The following is a 23,187-nucleotide window of genomic DNA, read 5'->3' as shown; positions in this document are numbered from 1 at the left end:
GCTGTCTGTCCCATAGAAGAACATGACAGTGCAGTTTGTTTGGAACTACTGAGGCTTACATCAACCATGTGATCAACGTAGGGCTCACATCCAAACAGGTCCCAACTCTCTGTGTCTATGGCTCTGACTTTGTCACTGTCAACCAGCCCAGTATGTCATCTGTCATATTTTTACACTGACCAAGAACCCATCCTTCTGCTCAAGTAAGACATGAAACCCATGAGAATGTTTTCACAATGAGTTGGTTTCATTAGGATTAGTCTGAACTGAATGGAATGACAAAGATAAACGCACGCATCAGAACAGAAAAACACAGATTGAAATGGAAAAGAATGAAAAGAAACAGACGGAAACTAAAGTCCCAACTGTTGAACTCACCTCTGAACCCTTTATAGAACACTCCCAGAAATACTCTGACATTCAACATTTACACCTGAGTGTGTTATTGGAGAACCCAACAACACTGCATGACTTTGGGGACATTTTTCAACAGTTATTAGCTAGAAAATCAAGGTTAATGAATTGACCATATTTGGTTCCTTACCTGTAATTGCAAAAAATAGAAAAAAAACCCCAACATATATATAAAAAAACAAGAAAAACACATTTAAAGTCAAAGGAAGATGTATTTAAGAAACTAGAACATCACTGTTAGAACATCAGAACAACATGTGTGCTGGTCCAGACCCCTGTCCCCTTAGACCCCCATGTGTGCTGGTCCAGACCCCTGTCCCCTTAGACCCCCATGTGTGCTGGTCCAGACCCCTGTCCCCTTAGACCCCCATGTGTGCTGGTCCAGACCCCTGTCCCCTTAGACCCCCATGTGTACTGGTCCAGACCCCTGTCCCATTAGACCCCCATGTGTGCTGGTCCAGACCCCTGTCCCATTAGATCCCCATTTGTACTGGTCCAGACCCCTGTCCACATCCACATGACCCCTTTGAACATCATTCCTTACATTAGTTTCATTACTGCATGGAACTGAACAAAGCACAGGTGGACCTGACAGACCCTGGAGACCACATTGGACCTGACAGACCCTGGAGACCACATTGGACCTGACAGACCCTGGAGACCACATTGGACCTGAAAGACCCTGGAGACCACATTGGACCTGACAGACCCCGGTAGACCACATTGGACCTCAGATTGTGGACTCACTGTCCTCTCTGGAAATGCTGATGTCACTGTCTTGTCATGTATTTGGAAATGACCAAAAATAGTCACTTGCCTGATCACATGTCCAGTTTTCAGGTATAAAGTGTAGTTCTCCATTAGTCCACAGGGTGGCAGCACAAAATAACTCAGTGCCATCCACAGAACACACTGGTTCACTGACTGTACATCCAATGAAAAACCTCTGGTCACTTCCTTCTTTTTCAGCTCCTCCACTCCTCGGTGCTTCGTGGTTCCTCATGAATCCATCTCAGAGAATCATCTGGAAGGATGTTTCACTGCCTTTAAAGTCACATGATGGACCGAGGAGGCGGAGCTACAGGAAGTCTGCCTCACCTTCTGTGACATCATCAGAGGGAGGGGTGAGGAGTGGAGGAGAAGAAGTGAGGAGTGGAGGAGAAGAAGTGAGGATGTGCTGCTGCTTTCACATCTGTCGATCATCTTGTGACAGTTTGAGTTTGATCCTTTAATTTATTTATTTTAAATTATTTTATTATATTGAGTTTTTTTTAGGGGTGCCAGCCAGGTCTCTCTCCTGACATATAAGATATTATGTTAGTCAGGTTAAGTCAGTATTTTGTTTGAGTCTCAAACCACACAAAGGATGTGAGTTTTAATTAAACTCACACCCCACACATTAAATGACAAACAAAAAGAAAGCACACATTCAAACCACGTAAAATTCAAATTCATATATTAAACAATGAATGCACAATTTACATTTCAAACACAGTTCAATACCCAGTTTCCCCCCCCCGAAGTCCAAACTCAAAAAAATCCACCAAACAAGCAAAAATCCAACTTAAATTTTCCACAATTTAAACAGTCTTTTGAAAGAAGAAAGTAGCAAAAAAAAAAAAACAGTTCAGTCCATTTAAACAAAAAATTCCATTCCAGGTTTTCAGTTTCAGTTTATCAAAAAGAGGAAAAAAAAAATAATTCAGTTCATTTCATTTCGTTTGTTCCGCTCCAATGTCCGGTCACAGTCAGTCAGTCTGTCATTCAGTCCAGTCCAGTCAGTCGGTATTCCGGTCCGGGGTATTGCTGCTGGTTAGGCTGGGAAGTGAGGATGACTGTCTTTGCTGCAGAGACGGTGACGAGCCAAAAGGTGGATGGATTACAATGAATGATGTTGGTAAGTGATATTACGGATTTCAGCGGACGTTGAAACGGGATTAACTACCGTACTGTTATTTTTGTTCTATGAGCTGTAGCTCCGACGCTTTCCAACAATGTCGACTCGTCCACACCACCGCACCCCGAATGCGGATATGGGGGGGGGGGGTATTTAAAAACTGCCGCCAACTCCAAGCGGATGTGATGACGACATCGTGTTGACGATTTCCGGGGTGGATCCAGAGGCTAACAAGCATGTTATGGGGTGTGTGTGTGTGTGTGTTTGGGGCAACTTCCAGGTTGTCACAATCTGGACTCAGCTGATCCTCACACAGTCCTGATCACAGTAACTTCCACACATCATCCAATCTGAAGAAAGAAGAAAATACAAACAGATAAGAAAGAAATGTTTACGGAGACATTTCTGAATTTATTCAAACCACAGAGGAATCACTAAAAATAATCAAACAGACTTCTAATCATGGAGGTGTTCACCAAACCAGCACAAACTGACATTACTTACTCCAGTTTCTCCAGTTTACAGTGTGGACTCTGAACAAGGTCCTCCAGTTCTTTAACATCTGAATCCTTCAGGTTGTTCTGACGTATGTCGAGTTTTATCAGATGTGAGGGATTGGACTTCAGAGCTGCCGCCAGATAAGAACAGCTGATTTTGGACAAACTGCATTCCCACAACCTGAATAAAGAAGAAATGATGGAGATTAAAATTAATGAACATTTCAGCCAAATATATTTAGGTTTTCAACATGAATGTGAAATATTCAACATTCATTTCAACCAAACAGTTTTTACTGACTGTAATTTTTGTAGCTGACAGAAAAATCCAACATTAAATGGTGTCAACTATACAGTGGTTAGAAAAACTCTGTGAACCCTCAAAGTTTTCTGCATGAATTGCTCATAAAATGTGATCTGCATCTCAGTCACCAGTATAGACAAACAGAATGTGTTGAACCTAAAACCACAGAGAAAATGGGGGGTTAAAAGCTTTGCTCAAGGGCATATCAGCCAAAAACTCTCCACCAGTCCACGGAATTGAACCTGCGACCCTTTGGTCACCAGTCGACTCTCCAGCCAATCCAGGCCACGGCAGCTCCAATCATGGAGGACAAAATGGAATCCTGAGTTTGTCAACATGTAAACATAGAAGTAAAGTGACTAGAGTGGCTTCAGAAACAGAAAAACCACCTTTTGGAAAGAGCCAGTCAGAGCCCAGAGCTGAATCCAATAGAGACGCTGTGGACTGAACTCACCAGAGCCATTCACAGCAGACATGCTCAGAATAGAGCTGAGCTGATGCAGTTGTGTCACAAAGAATGATCCCAAATGTCCCTGGACATTGTGCAGGTCAGATCAGCAGCTCCAAAAACACTGGTTTAAGGTTATTGGTGCAAAAGGAGCTTCAATCATTACATTCACTGGGACTGTTGAAGAGTTGTGCTCAATAAACACATGAAATATTATTAGTGTTTGTGTGCTATTAGCTTAAACACATTGTATTTGTCTGTACTTGAGACTGACATGGAGATTAGATCAGATTTTATAACCAATTCATGCAGAAAACTACAACATTTCAAAGGGTTCACACAACTGTTCTTGGAACTGTAAAACAACATAATGGATGTCAGTTCTGTTTGTTCATAAATGAGGTTCAGCTGCTCCTAAAACAGAACTCTATCAAACTAACAGTGAACTGACCACAGATCCTGTAGTTTACAATGTGGACTCTGCAGGAAATCACACAGCTCCTTCACTGATGAATCCTGGAGGTTGTTTCCACTCAGATCCAGTTTTATCAGATGTGAAGGATTGGACTTCAGAGCTGAGGCCACAGAAGAACAGCTGATCTGTGATAAACTGCAGTTATGCAACCTGAAGAAAGAATAAATCCTACAGATTAAAATGTATTAATGATCCAGTCAGATGTGTTCAGGTTTTAATTGGTGACTTAACTCGACTGAACTTTACACTTTTGTTCAATCACTTTCTCATGTGTTTCAGTTCCATGTCTACAGTGTCAATATCTTCTACAAACACACACAATAAATCTGTCATGACTCTATTGTACTGATGGAGTGGATTCTGATCAAATGGATATCATTATAGTTCAGATAATTCTATTTTCAGTGTCTGTCAGTGCATCCATAAACACACACACTGTTGTTTATGTTTCTGGTCATTTCAACGTACAAATTCACTGTATTTTTCGGACTCCAAGGTGCACTTAAAATCCTTTAATTTTCTCAAAAATCGACAGTGTGCCTTGTAATCTGGTGCCCCTTATGCATTAATTCTGGTTGTGCTTACTAACTGATTTTATGTGGTACACGGCGCTCAAAAATCTGTCCAAATGTTTTAGTGCGACTTTGGTAAGCTATGAAGCTGCACCGCTTGATGGATTGTCGGAGCATTAACTTCGTCAGGAGCCTCGCAGAATAATACGTAGTACTGTGCTTTAACATAATATTACAGTTAGGGTTACGTTTACGTCAAGAGGCCGGATGGCTTTTTCCACAAATCTCCGTCCCTACTGATCTGCGACTCCATGCGCGCCCATCTCACTGATCCTGTCAAAACCCAAGTGAAGCAAACTAATTCGGAGCTTGCCATCATTCCGGGTGGATTAACCAAAGAACTCCAACCGCTAGATATTGGTGTCAACAGGTCGTTCAAAGGTAAACTGTGAGCTGCGTGGGAGCATCGGAGGACAGAGGGCGAACACACATTCACCAAGACAGGGAGGCAACGCAGGGCCAGTTATGCCACTATCTGCCAATGGATGGTGGATGCCTGGGCTAAGGGATCAGTCTCAAGTGTCGACCGAGCTTTCACGAAGGCCGGAATCATCACTGAACAGCGAAGTAACAGCAACGAGACTGACTCGGATAATGACGAGAGGGATCCGGGCACGCTTGATGCAGAAATCGCCAACTGTTAAACTCAGAAACTGAAGATGAAGAATTTGATGGATTTGTGGAAGAGGAATGAACTGAAAAAGTGAGTGTATTGTTGTGTATTTTTATTTGGCTAGTGCTGGCTTCCCCTCTCTATTTCTGATGTGTTACAACTGAACAATGTTGAGTTATTGTGATCGTGGTTGTTGTGAGTTGAATAAAGTTTGACTTATCTGAATGTTTTGTTTTGCTTAATGCGCCTTATAATCCAGTGCACCTTATGTATGAAGATAGACCCGTTCGATGATATTGTGCCTTATAATATGGTGCACCTTATGGCCCGAAAAATACGGTATATTTATTTAAAAAAATACAATACAGGTATTTGGATTTCATTTTGATACATCTTATGAAAAGGTTGTTTTTTTTTCTTTTTTATTGTAAAGTGATCCTTCATATATTTGTTCTCATCTCTGATGAGGCTCTGTCGTTAGTAAAACATATAAACTCTAGAACAGTAACACTGAACTGACCCCAGATCCTGTAGTTTACAATGTGGACTCTGCAGGAAATCACACAGCTCCTTCACTGATGAATCCTGAAGGTTGTTTTCACTCAGATCCAGTTTTATCAGATGTGAAGGATTGGACTTCAGAGCTGAGGCGACAGAAGAACAGCCGATCTGTGATAAACTGCAGTTATACAACCTGAAGAAAGAATAAATTACACAGATTAAAATGTATTAATGATCCAGTCAGATGTGTTCAGGTTTTAATTGGTGACTTAACTCGACTGAACTTAACACTTTTGTTCAGTCACTTTCTCATGTATTTCAGTTCCATGTCTACAGAGTCAATGTCTTCTACAAACACACACACATACACACACACCTACACACACACACACAATAAATCTGTCATGACTCTATTGTACTGATGGAGTGTATTCTGATCAAATGGACATCATTATAGTTCAGATAATTCTATTTTCAGTGTCTGTCAGTGCATCCATAAACACACACACTGTTGTTCATGTTTCTGGTCATTTCAACGTACAAATTCACTGTATTTTTCGGACTCTAAGGTGCACTTAAAATCCTTTAATTTTCTCAAAAATCGACAGTGTGCCTTTTAATCTGGTGCCCCTTATGCATTAATTCTGGTTGTGCTTACTAACTGATTTTATGTGGTACACGGCGCTCAAACATCTGTCCAAATGTTTTAGTGCGACTTTGGTAAGCTATGAAGCTGCACCGCTTGATGGATTGTTGGAGCATTAACTTCGTCAGGAGCCTCGCAGAATAATACGTAGTACTGTGCTTTAACATAATATTACAGTTAGGGTTACGTTTACGTCAAGAGGCCGGATGGCTTTTTCCACAAATCTCCGTCCCTACTGATCTGCGACTCCATGCGCGCCCATCTCACTGATCCTGTCAAAACCCAAGTGAAGCAAACTAATTCGGAGCTTGCCATCATTCCGGGTGGATTAACCAAAGAACTCCAACCGCTAGATATTGGTGTCAACAGGTCGTTCAAAGGTAAACTGTGAGCTGCGTGGGAGCATCGGAGGACAGAGGGCGAACACACATTCACCAAGACAGGGAGGCAACGCAGGGCCAGTTACGCCACTATCTGCCAATGGATGGTGGACACCTGGGCTAAGGGATCAGTCTCAAGTGTCGACCGAGCTTTCACGAAGGCCGGAATCGTCACTGAAAAGCGAAGTAACAGCAACGAGACTGACTCGGATAATGACGAGAGGGATCCGGGCACGCTTGATGCAGAAATCGCCCAATTGTTAAACTCAGAAACTGAGGATGAAGAATTTGATGGATTTGTGGAAAGAGGAATGAACTGAAAAAGTGAGTGTATTGTTGTGTATTTTTATTTGGCTAGTGCTGGCTTCCCCTCTCTATTTCTGATGTGTTACAACTGAACAATGTTGAGAGTTATTGTGATCGTGGTTGTTGTGAGTTGAATAAAGTTTGACTTATCTGAATGTTTTGTTTTGCTTAATGCGCCTTATAATCCAGTGCACCTTATGTATGAAGATAGACCCGTTCAATGACACTGTGCCTTATAATATGGTGCACCTTATGGCCTGAAAAATATGGTATATTTATTTTTTTTAAAATACAATACAGGTATTTTGGATTTCATTTTGATATGTCTTATGAAAAGTTTTTTTTCTTTTTATTGTAAAGAGATCCTTCACATATTTGTTCTCATCTCTGATGAGGCTCTACCGTGAGTAAAACATATAAACTCTAGAACAGTAACAGTGAACTGACCTCAGATCCTGTAGTTTACAATGTGGACTCTGCAGGAAATCACACAGCTCCTTCACTGATGAATCCTGGAGGTTGTTTCCACTCAGATTCAGTTCTATCAGATGTGAAGGATTGGACTGGGGCCACAGAAGAACAGCTGATCTGCGATAATCTGCAGCCCCACAACCTGAAGACAGAGTCAATGATGTAAATTAAATCCATTAATGACACACATTTTATTTATTTTTAGGGCTGTGAAAATTAACGCATTAACTCAGATTAATCCATCATCATGATTAATCTGATCATAAATGTTAACGTCATTAACCCATCTGCAGCAGAATGAGTGTGAACGTCTGCTCCAACACATTTGGGTCAGTTTGTCCAGTAGAGTTAGAACAGAACCAGCAGAACCCACCCATAAAGAACAGAACCAGCAGAACCCACCCATAAAGATAGAAGAGCAGAACCAGCAGAGCCAACCCATAAAGAACAGAACCCATACTAGAACGGGGGTGTCGTCAAGGTTGTTCAATTAACCCTCTCCTATTCGCTATATATTTGGAACCACTGAGCCAATGGATAAAACAGAATGAAAACATAAAAGGTGTAGACATGGAAGGGGGTGAACAGAAAATAGCGCTATTTGCGGATGACGTGTTAATATACTTAACACAACCCACTGCGTCCCTTCCAGCATTAATGTCAACACTTGAGGAATTTGGACTATTTTCAGGTTATAAATTAAATGTGAAAAAGACCCAGGTTCTCTTATTCAACTATGATCCTGACCAATCTATTAAAGAAAGATTTAGTTTTAATTGGAATTCAAAATTCATTAAATACCTGGAAGTAAACCTTCCTCAGGATTTATCTAAATTCAAATCAATAAATTATGGTTCATTAATTTCAAAAATAAAATCAGATATGGTAAGGTGGAAGTTAATCCCATTCACAACTTTAGTTTCAAGAATAGAAGCGGTTAAAATGAATGTTCTTCCAAGGTTACTGTATTTATTCCAAACCCTTCCAATACAGGTAACAGATAAAGAATTTACAGAGTGGGATAAATTCATCTCAAGAAACATTTGGTGGGGAACAGACCAAGAATAAGTTATAAAACTTTACAGTTGGCCAGAGTGAAAGGAGGACTAGCCCTGCCCTGTCTTAGAAGCTGCTATCAGGCTGCACAGTTAAAAACTCTATGGAACCTGTGTAATCCAGCCTACAGAGCAAGATGGAAGGATATTGAGTGTTTTACATCAAATACTGTTCCAATACAAGCCATCATAAATGATAAAAAACTGAGGGAACAGCTCAAAGAGAATTTAAATCCATGGTTGGGTATATCCCTTAATATATGGTTTGAAATTCTAACAAAAAATAACTTAACAGAGCAAAGTAGGATACTGCGATGGATTGCACATGATTCAGATTTTACACCCAACACAGTGGATAGTAGGTTTCGTAGATGGGACCGGGGACCAACAATATTTTGGGAGCTCTTTAAGAAGAATGTTTTTAAAAGTTTTGAGGATCTAAAAAATTAATATGGTTTAAACAACAAGGATTTATACAGATATTTTCAGATGAGACATTATATGGAGCAAACTATGAAAAAATTAAAGGAGGCAGACACAGGGATAATTAAACTGTTCATTTTAGCATATAAATCAGACTCAGGCAAGAAATTAATATTAAAACTGTATAAAGAAGTGGAAAATTTAAAAGGAAACAATACAGTATATATAAAGAAAAGTGGGAAAAAGAGGTGGGAAGAACATTATCTGAGGAGGAATGGGAGTATATCAGTGAGCAACAATGGAAAACAACATGCTCCCTATCATGGAGGGAATATGGTTGGCGGAATATTATGAGATATTTTATTACAACAGCGCAGAAATCTCAGGATACAAGATGTTGGAGACTGTGGTGAAAGTAAAGCCAATCATTTTCATATATTTTGGGACTGCCCTTATATTGTACCTTTTTGGCAGGATTTGAAGAAAAGCATGGAGAAAATTTTCAAAGTCCAATTTCCATTCACTTTTGAATCTATATACTTGGGAAAAGAGAACCAGGGGAGAACACATTCACAAGACAAATATTTATTCAGAATATTGTCAGTAGCAGGGAAATAAGCCATCACTAGGAAGTGGCTAAAAAAGGATGCACCAAAAATGGAGGAGTGGATAGAGGTTATAGATGACATCGATAGGATGGAGAAGTTGACTTTCTCTGTCAGACTGGATTTAGACAAATTCACAAAGTATTGGAAAAAATGGGTTGTTTTTATAAAACTATTAAGAGCTGATTACACTGAATAAGAGTATTGTGCATATAGATCCATGTAAACCCTGGGTTCGTACTATACTTTAAATGTTCAATGTTCATCTCATACCGGGAAAAAGAATGGAATGTGAAATATGTGTTGTTTCCCTTTAACTATATTTTGGGTTGCTTTGTATATTTTTACTATTCCTGTTAATGCTCCCCTGTTGGAGAATGTTTTACTTTTTTTTTGTGTTGTTTTTTTTTTTATTTTCCTTTTTACATACATAGAAGTCATGTAAATGATGTAAAATGCTAAGATGATGCTGACTGAAAAATAATAAAAAAAAGATGACAAAAAAAAAAGAACAGAACCAGCAGAACCAACCCATAAAGAACAGGACCAGCAGAACCGACCCATAAAGAGGGAAGAACAGAACCAGCAGAACCAACCCATAAAGAACAGAACCAGCAGAACCGACCCATAAAGAACAGGACCAGCAGAACCGACCCATAAAGATGGAAGAGCAGAACCAGCAGAACTGACCCATAAAGAACAGAACCAGCAGAACCGACCCATAAAGAACAGAACCAGCAGAACCGACCCATAAAGATACAAGAGCAGAACCAGCAGAACCGACCCATAAAGAACAGAACCAGCAGAACTGACCCATAAAGATGGAAGAGCAGAACCAGCAGAACTGACCCATAAAGAACAGAACCAGCAGAACCCACCCATAAAGATGGAAGAGCAGAACCAGCATAACTGACCCTTAAAGATAGAAGAGCGGAACCAGCAGAACCCACCCATAAAGAACAGAACCAGCAGAACCGACCCATACAGAACAGACTCAGCAGAACCGACCCATAAAGAACAGAACCAGCAGAACTGACCCATAAAGATACAAGAGCAGAACCAGCAGAACCGACCCATAAAGAACAGAACCAGCAGAACTGACCCATAAAGAGCAGAACCAGCAGAACCGACCCATAAAGATGGAAGAGCAGGACCAGCAGAACCGATCCATAAAGAACAGAACCAGCAGAACCGACCCATAAAGAACAGAACCAGCAGAACCGACCCATAAAGAAATGAACCAGCAGAACCGACCCATAAAGATACAAGAGAAGAACCAGCAGAACCGACCCATAAAGAACAGAACCAGCAGAACTGACCCATAAAGAACAGAACCAGCTGAACCGACCCATTAAGAACAGAACCAGCAGAACCAACCCATAAAGAACAGAACCAGCAGAACCAACCCATAAAGAACAGAACCAGCAGAACCGACCCATAAAGATGGAAGAGCAGAAATATGAGGACAAAAAAACCCAGACAAACAGTCGACCCACAGAAAATCTTGGACCCACTCTGCAGGAAGGAGTTTTCTATTCACTGAAGCACTTCCAGATTCAAATACCACATTAACACCAAGCAGACGTTAGTCTGGATTCTGCCAACACTTGGGCTGACAGAATCCAAACTTGTGACAAACATGTTCAGTGCAAATATATTGAAAAAAAAAAAAAAAAAGTAAGGTCCGCACAACCTGTGAGCTCTCAAAGAATTTATTAACAGACATGAGGCCAGTCGGGCCTCGGCCCAAAACGTTACTTTCTTACTTTTATTTTTTTTTTTTTCATCCAATTTTTTTGGGATCCTGCACACCCTTCATTTTCTGGATATGAGTGTCAATCACCTCTAGTGCAAATATATTCCCTTCTTTCTTGAGTCTTTTTACTCAAGCAAAATGAAACACCATTAATACAGATAAAAAATTAATGAGATTTAATCATGATTAATCCAAACTAATCCACAGCAACCCTGGGATTAATCTGATTAAAACTTTTAATTGTCTGACAGCACTATTTATTCTACGATCAATACAATATGTAAAGTACAAATACTAGATTCCTAAAGTCGTTCTCATTACAAGTAAAATGTAATTAAATGGTTTGAACTCATAATACTTAATGTGCAGGAAAATTATTGCTGTCAGTGTTCTTTGATTTATAACTCAGTCCAGAAATGAAACAATTCATGTTTCATTTTATTACAAATATTTCAACTCAACCCATCTGCTGATCTGTGGGTTTCACTGTATGTAATATGTACATTTATTCAATATTAGAAGATGATGTTCTTGTTTAATGTTCAATCCTCTGATCTGAGCTGAAAAGGTTTCAAATAGAAAATGATAAACTCAAGAACAGACATCTGATGACAGCTTTTCTTGGTGTTCTATTATTCTTTTACTTTGCGTTATCTTATTTTTATCAGTATTTGGTATTTCATCGTGGTGCTTTTACTTGACTGTATTAAAAGAACATCTTCAACTCATCATATGATGGAAAATAAAGGATGATGATGGGTTTGTATGACAAAGGTTTGGTTGTTTAATGCTCACACATCTGATCCTGTAAACGTGTGTGAATCTTGCAAATTAAACATTTACAGTATTTTTACAAACATCTCTTTCATCGTAGGTTTTCAGTGTCAGTTTTGGTTGTCTGAGATCAGATCAGGAACAGCTGTTGTTCCACTGGACCACATGGTGCTTCAGTAATTAGCACTATGGCCTCTGAGCAGAAGGAGGATTCCAGCACCAACTGTGTGTACCTTTGTGTGTGAGCGCTGCATGTTCTACCCCTGTCTGCATGGGTTCTCTCTGGGTTCTCCAGGTTCCTAACATCCTCCTCCTTCATAGTTTCAATGGGAAATCCAAATCCCTCATAGATGTGAATGTGAGAATGAATGGTTGTTTGTGTGTGACAGTACTGCAGTGAACAGGGTGGACCCCACCTTCATCTATAGGTAAGCAGGATCACCTCTGGCACCCCCATGACGCTCAAGAGGAAAAACACATGGATGTGTTTGGACTGAACAGTAGACAGTCAGTGAACTAACCTCAGAGTTTCCAGTCTGCAGTTTGGACTCTCCAGTCCAGACGCCAGTTTCACTCCTGAATCATGTAGGTCGTTGAGACTCAGATCCAAAAGTCTCAGATGTGAAGGATTAGACTTCAGAGCTGAGGCCACAACTTCACAGTCAGTCTGTGAGAGTCTACAGGCAGAAAGTCTATAAATACAGAATTTACAGGAAATTAATTATGAACACATTTATTGAACATCTGAGTCTGAACAAGGTCAGGATATGGTGTTGTGTGACACCAGTTTAATGAACAGTTCGAAGGTTTAAAAAAGACAAGAAAACCAGATGAATAAAATAGACGAGTATAAAGACAGATGGAATGACAGCTTCCAAACAATAAAACCAAACACCCTAGATCTGCCCCTAGTGGCTGGATGTAGTATAGTTCAGACTGTTCTCCTGTTCTATGGGACTTCAGACAAACTACACAGTCAAAGTATACATCCAATAAATGTTCATTAGGCTGATATTTATTAAAGAAATCATTTGACTAATTACTTAGATTTGAATAAGTTACATGATGATCTTAAAATGAGTGATCGACCGCTTCAATGACCAATCAGTGTCAAGAATCCCTCAGAAACTCAAACACAAACCAATCAGTCATCTGGTGGGTGGACCTCACATCCCAGTGTCTCTACTCCGTTGACTCTGATCATACAACCATCATGGCAGTTCCCATATTTCACTTTGACATAAACACAAGACAGAGGGTCATGTGATCCATCTTTAGATTCAGTCTATGATTCATACTGTTCATATTCTCATCAGTACTTACATGGCCTCTCTGCAGTTCCTCACAGCTGGGATCAGTCTGTGTCTTCCTTCATTTGATGTGTTGTACTTCTGCAGGTTCAGTTCATCCAGAACCTCCTCTGACATCTGCAACATGTAGGCCAGAGCTGAACACTGGATCTCAGACAGTTCCTTCTGTGATCTGTTCTCTGACTTCAGGAACTCTTGGATCTCCTGATGGACTGTTTGGTCCTTCATCTCCGTCAGACAGTGGAAGATGTTGATGCTTCTGTCAGGACAGATGTCCTTAGTGTTCATCTGCTTCAGGTTCATGATGACTTTATGGATGCTCTCTGGTCTGTTCTCTTTTGGACCCAGCAGACCTCCTAAAAGTCTGTGGTTGGACTCCAGACAGAGCCCATGAAGGAAACGAACAAACAGATCCAGGTGTCCGTTCTCACTCTGAAGGGATTTTATCATGACTTTTCTGAGGAAAACATCCAGGCTGTCACTGAGGCTGTCACTGAGGCTGTCACTGACTGTGAAACGCCTGAACATGTTTCTGAACGCTGAGTCTCCCATAAACCTCTTCAGAACCTCTGTGTTGTTGCTAGTGTAACAGTGGTAGATGTAGACTGCAGCCAGAAACTCCTGAACACTCAGGTGAACAAAGCTGTAGATTGTTTTCTGGAAGATCACAGTCTCTGTTTTGAAGATCTCTGTACAAACTCCTGAGTACACCAAGGCCTCTGTGACGTCCAGACCACACTGATCCAGGTCTTCTTGGTAGAACATCATGTTTCTTTTCTCCAGTTGTTCAAACGCCAGCCTCCCCAACTTCAGAAGGACTTCCATGTCTGCCTTTGTCAGCTCTTCTAGACTTGTTTCATGTCCGTTTTTGTACTTCTTCTTCCTCTTTGTCTGGACCATGATGAAGTGTGAGTACAGGTCTGTCAGGGTCTTGGGCAGCTCTTCTCTCTGCTCTGAAGTCAACATGTGCTCCAGAACTGTAGAACTGATCCAGCAGAAGACTGGGATTTGACACATGATGTGGAGGCTCCTGGATGTCTTGATGTGTGAGATCATTTTGTTGGACAGATCTTCATCAGTGGATCTCTTCTTGAAGTACTCCTCCTTCTGGTCATCAGTGGTGAAGCCTCGGACCTCTGTTACCCTGTCCACACATGAAGGAGGGATCTGATTGGCTGCTGCAGGTCTAGATGTTATCCAGATCAGAGCTGATGGAAGCAGGTTCCCCTTGATGAGGTTGGTCAACAGGACGTTGACTGATGACTTCTGAGTGACGTCTGAAACAACCTGACAGTGGTGGAAATCCAGTGACAGTCTGCTTTCATCCAGGCCGTCGCAGATGAACACAAGTTTGCAGACGCTGATCTGCTCTGCTGTGACCTTCTGTAATGTTGGATGGAAAACATGGAGCAGCGCCAGCAGACTGTACTGCTCATCTGAGACCAGGTTCAGCTCTCTGAAGGACAGTGGAACCACCAGACTGACGTCCTGGTTCTCTAAACCCTCGGCCCAGTCCAGAGTGAACTTCAGCACCGAGAAGGTTTTTTCAACTCCAGCCACGCCGTTGGTCAGAACCACTCTGATGGGTTTCTGCTGCTCGGGTAAGGCTTTGAAGATGTCCTGACACCTGATTGGCCTTTCTTGGATGATCTTCTTGGAAACTGTCTCCAGCGTCCTCACCTCATGTTGGGTATGAACGTCTTCACTCTGTCCCTCTGTGATGTAGAGCTCAGTGTAGATCCGGTTTAGACGGGTTCTACTTCCTGTTTCCTCAGTTCCTTCAGTCACACATTCACATCTGCTCCTCAGACTGAGTTTATGTTCAACTGCAACCAGACAACAAACACTTGAAATAAACACAGCTGGGTCAAAACATCTGTTCTCATCTGTCAGTCAATGTTAATACTATTTCATATTGACAACAGTTTCCAAATGACAAACCCTAGACCTGTTACTATGGAAACCACTGATCAGACATGGATCTGATTTATACAAACAGGAATCATTCCAAAGCAGTTTTAACAACACGGACAAGATGATTGTCACTGACCAAATACTGAATAATGGGATTGAATTTACAGAGAATCAGTGAGTTACTTTGACCATCATCCTCTGTAAAACATTGAATTTGATCAATAGGAAATAAAATCAATATTTCAGTTGATCATTTCCAACATTTGATAGAAAATGTAGTTCAGTCTAATGCAGTTCAGATGTTCTTTGTTGTGCTGCTCAGTCAGTGACAGTTGAACACATGTTGTGTTTAGTGAAGTGCAGACATGTTCAGACCAAGGTTATATTCGTTAACGAAAACGAACGAAATGACGAAAACTAAAATAGAAAAAACATTTTCGTTAACTGAAATAAATAAAAACTCTAATTAAAAGAAAAAAAACGATAAGTAACTGAAACTGTATTGGATGCTTACAAAACTAACTAAAACGTATAAAAATTATGGATAAAATTCCCTTCGTTTTCGTCTTTGTCAATGTCAGATTGATATGAAATTGATTTATTTCACTCCAGCAGTTTTAGCTGGTGACACCATACGACAGTCTCATGTCTGGTCACTGTGGTTTCCAGTTGTCCTCTGGTCCCTACTCTACCTGGAACATACAGACTAAAGCTGGGACAAAGCAGCACAGTCCTGTCTGGGATTTACTTTCGTGATGAGTGGGGTTGTTTTTTGTTTTTTTTTGCTCACTGTGTGTGCGTGTGAGTGACAGAGACCGAGTGGAGCTAAAGGACAGAGTCATCCAGGTAAAGACTGGAGAGTTTATCACTATGAAAAGGCCTTCCAAGCCCTTAACTGCACAGTTTAGAAGAGGAGAAAAGAGGAGGATGAAAACTAATCCAATTACAGAGGGATGGAACCTGTTAGAATGTTAAAAACCGTTTGATGTTATTAGCTACAGCTAGCTAAACTGAACTGAAGCAAAGTTGGCTAATAATGGAACTGCAGATGATTAAGAGATGAGAGATCTACTAAGGTGTGGTTTACTGATGAACTGGGTTAGATATGGTTATATATGTTTCTATCTGGTTTAACTGCTGGTTAGCTGGTTTATATGTTTCTATCTGGTTTAACTGCTGGTTGGCTGGTTGATATGTTTATATCTGCTTTAACTGCTGGTTGGCTGGTTTATATATTTCTATCTGGTTTAACTGCTGGTTAGCTGGTTTATATGTTTATATCTGCTTTAACTGCTGGTTGGCTGGTTTATATATTTCTATCTGGTTTAACTGCTGGTTAGCTGGTTTATATGTTTATATCTGCTTTAACTGCTGGTTGGCTGGTTTATATATTTCTATCTGGTTTAACTGCTGGTTAGCTGGTTTATATGTTTATATCTGCTTTAACTGCTGGTTAGCTGGTTTATATGTTTATATCTGCTTTAACTGCTGGTTAGCTGGTTTATATGTTTATATCTGCTTTAACTGCTGGTTAGCTGGTTTATATGTTTATATCTGCTTTAACTGCTGGTTAGTTGGTTTATATGTTCATATCTGGTTTAACTGCTGGTTAGCTGGTTTACATATTTGTATCTGGTTTAAGTGCTGGTTAGCTGGTTTCTATCTTTATATCTGGTTTAACTGCTGGATAGCTGGTTTATATGTTTATATCTGGTTTAACTGCTGGATAGCTGGTTTATATGTTTATATCTGCTTTAACTGCTGGCTGCTTTGTGCATCTCCTCTCACGCTTTGTGCATCTTCACATTGTTTTCACGTAAGTTACGCTGTGTATGGATCACACACACACACACACACACACACACACACACACACACACACAACCAACCTGCTATAGGGAATTTATACATCATAATGAACATGTGTTTGTGTCTCTGCTCAGTCAATGAGCTGCCCTAACCCCACCCCCAAATGAAGTGTCCAGAGTAACCCGCTGATTCGCGCCTCACTAATTTCTTTGAATAGGATGGTGAGGAAGATAAAATATATGAAATAACTAAAATTAAAACTAAAACTAAACTAAACTAAACTAAAAGTAAGCATTCAGAAAAAAACGATAACTAATAAAAACTAGCAAACCTGCTCTAAAAACAAATTAAAACTGAGTTAGAGAAAAAAAAGTCAAAACTAAATGAAACTAAACTATAATTAAAAATCTAAAACTATTATAACCTTGATTCAGACAGATGTCCAGTCTTACTTTGGACAGAGCTGTGGATCTGCAGCTCAGCTCTTGTTCTGGATGTTTCTTCACACTGGGGACAGGAGGAGTCTCCTGATGAACCAGACTGGTCCCAGTATGAAGTGATGCACTGTCTGCACAACCAGTGTCCGCAGCTGGTCCGAACCGGATCACTCTGGACCTTCTGACACAAAGAACAGGACGCTGGGTCCACCTCAGGAACATGAGTCCTCTCCGTCTCTCTGTGGACATCAAGACATTGTTTAGAAGAAGCTTCTTCAAAGTTCTTTCAGATCAGCTGTTCAAAGGATCACATCTACACTCACAGCTCTGTGCTGGCTCAAGGACCTGGTCTGGTTGGGGATCAGACCCAGGACCTTGTTGCTGAGCGGTGCCAGTGTAAACCACTGAGCCGCCTTAACTCACAGTCTGTCTGAAAATGGCAGCTGGAAGGACTGATGAGCCTCCATTTCAGCTCACATGTCCAACCCAATGCACTGCTTGATTCTTTTGAAGCCCATGTTCAGTCAAACCCACCAGACCTGTGACCCAACAGCCTTAACCCAGCGGTCGGGTTCTGAAAACAACCCAGCATTTCTAAGTGTGTCCACACCACACAGAGGACTTCCATCTAAAACTGCTCTGGTCTTACTGGTCTGTTTCAGAGCTGATTCTCACACAAACATGTGTTTAATGTTCATTCAAATGAAGAAAACACTTCAAGCAGAAAAACAGGCTCTTAGTGTCTGAACCTTTACACACATTTGGTTCAGGATTGAACGTCTTTCTTTTTGTCACATGTGAGTGAGTCTCATGTGTTTCACAGACTTTAAGGCTGTTGTTCATCTCAGAGTCTCAAACATCTTTTATTCACAGCAGCTGGAGTCCACATGAGGAGTTTAGACCATTTCACTAAAGCTGGACTGGAAACTGTCAGTTCTACTCACACACCTGAGTTTGATTTGAACCAGTTACTGACAGGAACTGATCACATTTGACCTGCAAACTTCATCAATATACAAGCAAGAAGAGTATTAACAGTAATAGTAGAGGACTGCATATGATCAAAAACACACACAACTATGAACGTAGAGGGTTCGGACTAATGGTTGCAGCTGTCAATCAAGACTTCAATTAGATTAAAAATTCTTCTGTCAGATGAATTCATACATGTCAAATAAAGATCAGAAATAATGTCTCATCTGTAGAAACAGTCCCTTACTCTGTGTCTGAAGGTCCAGGTTCAGGACTAAACTCTGGAGGAGGTTTCCTGGACCGGTCACTCTTCATGGACAGACATGTGGACACTGGAGACTCTGCTCTGGGTCTGTTATACTGACCTCTGGAAACAACACAAGTCCAACAGTTGGATTGGACAGTATGTTAGTGTTATTCACATCTGAACACTTCATTTTTTATCACCTTTGGTTATTATTCATGTGTTTTTATTCTGTCTGAAGGACACATTTGGACTTTAAAGTGAAAACATCATGTCCTGTTCTGTCTCTACTGTTGTTGAACCAATAAAGTCCAACTAGAATCAGTGTCTCATGTTTGTTGAACTGTGACAACCTGTCAACTGGTAGTTTACGTCCATGTCAGAACATGTGAAATAAACAGATGCCTCCAGACTGACCAGCTCTGATTTGATTCAGATTTTATGAAAACTGTTATTAATCCTAGTAAACATAAGAAAAACTGAGCCTGATATTTTCATTATTTATTGAAAAATAATCAGCCACAGTAGAACCACAACATGTGAAATAAATATAAAAATTGGACAGATATGATTTGCTCAGATGTGGAAATACACCAGGACCAAACTGCTCCTGGATCCAAATAAATACATAGACAAATTAAATAAACTGTGAATTTAAAGTGTGTTGGAACCAGTGTTGGGGGTAACGCATTATAAAAGTAATGCATTACAGTAATAGATTACCATTTGCTGTAACGCAGTAGTGTCAGGCATTACTACTCAATTTTCAGTAATATTTTACTCAGTACATGTTCAATAGTACTTGTGTTACAACACACTTTTGTCCATAATTTAATTACTCAAATGAAAAAAACAAAACAGGAAGACTGTGAGACCTGAAGGAATCCAAAATGTGTCTACAGTTCTATTTCCTGTTGGTGTTCAGCCAATGGGTGCAGACGGCAGAGGACAGTCCACTGTCCACATGGACGTCTGCTCAGTACTAAACCGAACTCTGCTTTAAGGCTCCAGTAATGCATTACAATTCTGACTTAGTTTAGTTGGATTTCCAGCGCATAGAATCATCAGAAAACAAAGAACCAAACAACATGGTCAAACTAAAGTTTTCAGCGCTCCAAAAGGAGTGGGAAGAAGTCCAACGTATGGACTCCACCCCCTAATGATTACATTCATTCTGCTTCCACTGCTTTAACACACTGTTTTTCTATATATTTGTACAATAACACATAACATCCATACAAACCATTCACATACACTTCTTTTAGTCACCTCACACACAATCAGATTTGAATAATCAAATGGTTTTAATAGAAACTAGAATATTTATATGCACTTTTAATATTTACTATAAATACAATCATTAATAAATGTGATAATATCTCCTAGTCTGAGACAGTAATATTGTAATGTAAGGAGTTACTTTGAAATAACAGTAATCTGTAATGGATCCCAGTTTGGAAGTAACTTGTACAACACTGGTTGGAACAGCCAAATGCATGTCAGTTCTTCTGTCAGACACTGTGGTCCACAGCCCCTCCCTCTGCAACTTCCTGTTGCACTCATCCTGTTTCCTGCGTCTGAGTCAATATAAAACTGAAGGACTTTTGCAGTTGTCTTTACAGGGTAACAGAGTTGACAGGTAGAGTTGACATTTGTGCTGTTTTCAGCCCTAAAACCAACAGAACCAGAACACCACATGGCATTTTTACACATAGATTCTTCTAAATATCATATAGTAGTGGCTGTTTGTCACCAAATTTAAACGACTGAAAAGTCACTGAACTGAAGACTTGAACAGAACTCAAATAACCACTAGATGCACCATGGGTTTAGATGGATTCCAAGGGGTTTATTTTCAGGCTTTCTGCAGGAAAACAACAGCCAAGGCCTTTCTGCTGTCTCTCTTGTTCAGACTGGACTGGACTGGACTGGACTGGACTGACTGACTGGTAGAAAACCAGAGGCCCACCCAGGTGCATGATGGTCTAAGTTGGTGCTGCCTATTTATACCCAGGTGCCCACGGTCTAAACCAATAAGAAAACACAAAACAAAAAGGAGCTAAATACTAAAGAATGAAAGAAAGAACCATGAAAATCCAAAAATATATGTTCAATATGAAACAAACAAAAAGCAAACAAACCAAAAATAAACAATTAGCAAAAAATACAAAATTACTGAACAAAAAAGGTCAATTAACTTTGAACCCAAACTAAACAGACAAATAGCTCCTACACATATATAAAGTCAAAGTCACATTGAAAGTTATTTATAAAGATATTGTCGTAACACAGTTGACATAAAAGTGCCATAAATACACACTTGACTCCCACACTACTGTATATGAAATAACTCAGAAAGAGGAGACAGAACTTGGAGTATTTTCAGTGTTTTCTTCAGGAGGAAATGACATCATGTGGAGCAGGTCATGTGATTTGGAATAAACACACTTCCTTCACAGGTGCTTTTGTCATGGGTAACTGAGATTAAAGTCATTTCTGACACAGATACAATTTGTTATTTTTCATATAAATTTTGATATATTGTCAAAAAAGAAATATCTGTCATGATTATCTCAACTAAATAAAAAGAACACAATCCAAACAGTTTTTAACTTAGTTCATTTTATTATTGTTTATCTAATTAGAAGGTGGTTGTTATTAAATTTGGACAGTTCTTTAGTTGACATTTTAGTCTATCCAATCATTTATTAATTATTTATTAATCATTTATTAATAAGTGATTGTTTCTATTATTAAATAATTATGGAATTTTTAAAGACATGATCATAATGAACATAAAATAAATATATTATTATTTTTTTTACTTTTCATACAGATGTATGTAAGATCTATCCCAAGGACTTCCACAGTCCCTCAGTTCTATATTGACGCGTCTGCATCGAGGCCTCTGTCAAACAGCTTTAATATGAGTTAAATGTCACAATAGACTCTGGATGTGAAATGAAATCACTGCTAAAACGTGTCCTGCAGATCATTTGAAAGAATAAACAGTCTCTTACTCTGTGTCTGAAGGTCCAGGTTCACGACTAAACTCTGGAGGATTCCACATGGACCGGTCACTCTTCATGGACAGACATGTGGACACTGGAGACTCTGCTCTGGGTCTGTTATACTGACCTCTGGAAACAACACAAGTCCAACAGTTGGATTGGACAGTATGTTAGTGTTATTCACATCTGAACACTTCATTTTCTATCACCTTTGGTTATTATTCATGTGTGTTTTTATTCTGTCTGAAGGACACATTTGGACTTTAAAGTGGACACATCATGTCCTGTTGTGTCTGTAGTCAAATATTAAAGGTGTGTGACAGTGGACTCACTGTGGATCAGAGGGTCCTGGTTCATTACTGCCCCCTGGAGGTTCCTTTATGGACAAACCCCTGTTTGTATCATGGGATAACTCTGCTCCGTCCTCCTCTTCATCCACACTCAGACTCATCCTGTGAACTTCAGTCAGTCTGAAAGGACAAACAGTCAAACTACTGTGAGCTCACCTCACTAAAACACTGTGTTCATCTGTCACAAACACTGACACAACAGGAAATAAGCCAGTGGACACAGAGTCCAGTAAACCTAGCGGACACTCAGCCTGGAAGGGACTCCATCCATGTTTACAGATCCAGTCCACACCCAGAAAACCCACTGAGAGACTAGAACAGGAAAATGATCTGAATGTCAGACTCACCCTGAACCAGACGTCTTCTGTTCTTCTGTCAAAACGGAGTCTGAACTCTGAATACGTTCAGGTGGTTCACCTGGGCTGACGGATGCCCCTCCCCCTCTGCATTTATTGGACGTCATGCATTCATACTTTGACCCTGTGTTATTTTAAGGTAATAAACACTCCCTTTATTTGACTTCATAGTTTGTGAGATGTGAACAGTTCTGTGATCGTCTGAACACGTATTTATATGATAAAGTACATTCCAGTTTGTAGATGACAAACGTTGTTTTACAGTTGATAAAATGATTGATTGTGTATTCTTTTTGTGAAGTAGAGTCCAAGAAAGTTGTTGTGTGTATGACATTAGTGCAGTGGTTCCAGTGGCTGCATTTGTAACTGCCTTTAGGGCCGTGACCCAGTCATGATGGTGGAGTGCTGGGTTGGAGATGGCACTGGACCAGTTTGTCCTTGACAGTTTTCCAGGCTTCTGTTTGTTTGTTTGACTTCCTGATGAAGGCTTGAAGCCCAAACACGTTGAAGTGTTTTTTAAGGTCTACACATGACCACGCTGTGAAAATAAAGGCATGTGAATGCTTACAGACAGTGCCTTGCAGTTTTCTGGTTTGTTTTCTACTTTCTTAATCCCTTTTCCAAAGAGCACCTCAAACAAACTTTTTT

At 40.1% G+C, this 23,187-nt stretch overlaps 1 protein-coding gene across 1 annotated transcript; it reads right to left on the bottom strand.

Annotated features, from left to right (window-relative positions):
• Positions 1 to 2,796: 2,796 nt before the first annotated feature.
• LOC115431718 (NLR family CARD domain-containing protein 3-like) lies at positions 2,797 to 22,646 on the bottom strand. Its single transcript, XM_030152341.1, has 8 exons — positions 22,531 to 22,646; positions 22,166 to 22,303; positions 21,843 to 21,962; positions 17,622 to 17,845; positions 13,461 to 15,273; positions 12,659 to 12,829; positions 5,741 to 5,914; positions 2,797 to 2,989 (listed from the first exon to the last, which is right to left on the bottom strand). The coding sequence occupies exons 1-8, from the start codon at positions 22,644 to 22,646 to the stop codon at positions 2,812 to 2,814; spliced, it is 2,934 nt and encodes a 977-aa protein (XP_030008201.1). The 3' UTR covers positions 2,797 to 2,811.
• Between the last annotated feature and the right edge of the window lie 541 nt (positions 22,647 to 23,187).

The sequence above is a fragment of the Sphaeramia orbicularis genome, chromosome 13 (assembly GCF_902148855.1).
Source record: "Sphaeramia orbicularis chromosome 13, fSphaOr1.1, whole genome shotgun sequence".
NCBI classification, from domain to species: domain Eukaryota; kingdom Metazoa; phylum Chordata; class Actinopteri; order Kurtiformes; family Apogonidae; genus Sphaeramia; species Sphaeramia orbicularis.
This window is presented reverse-complemented; position numbering and strand designations above follow the sequence as displayed.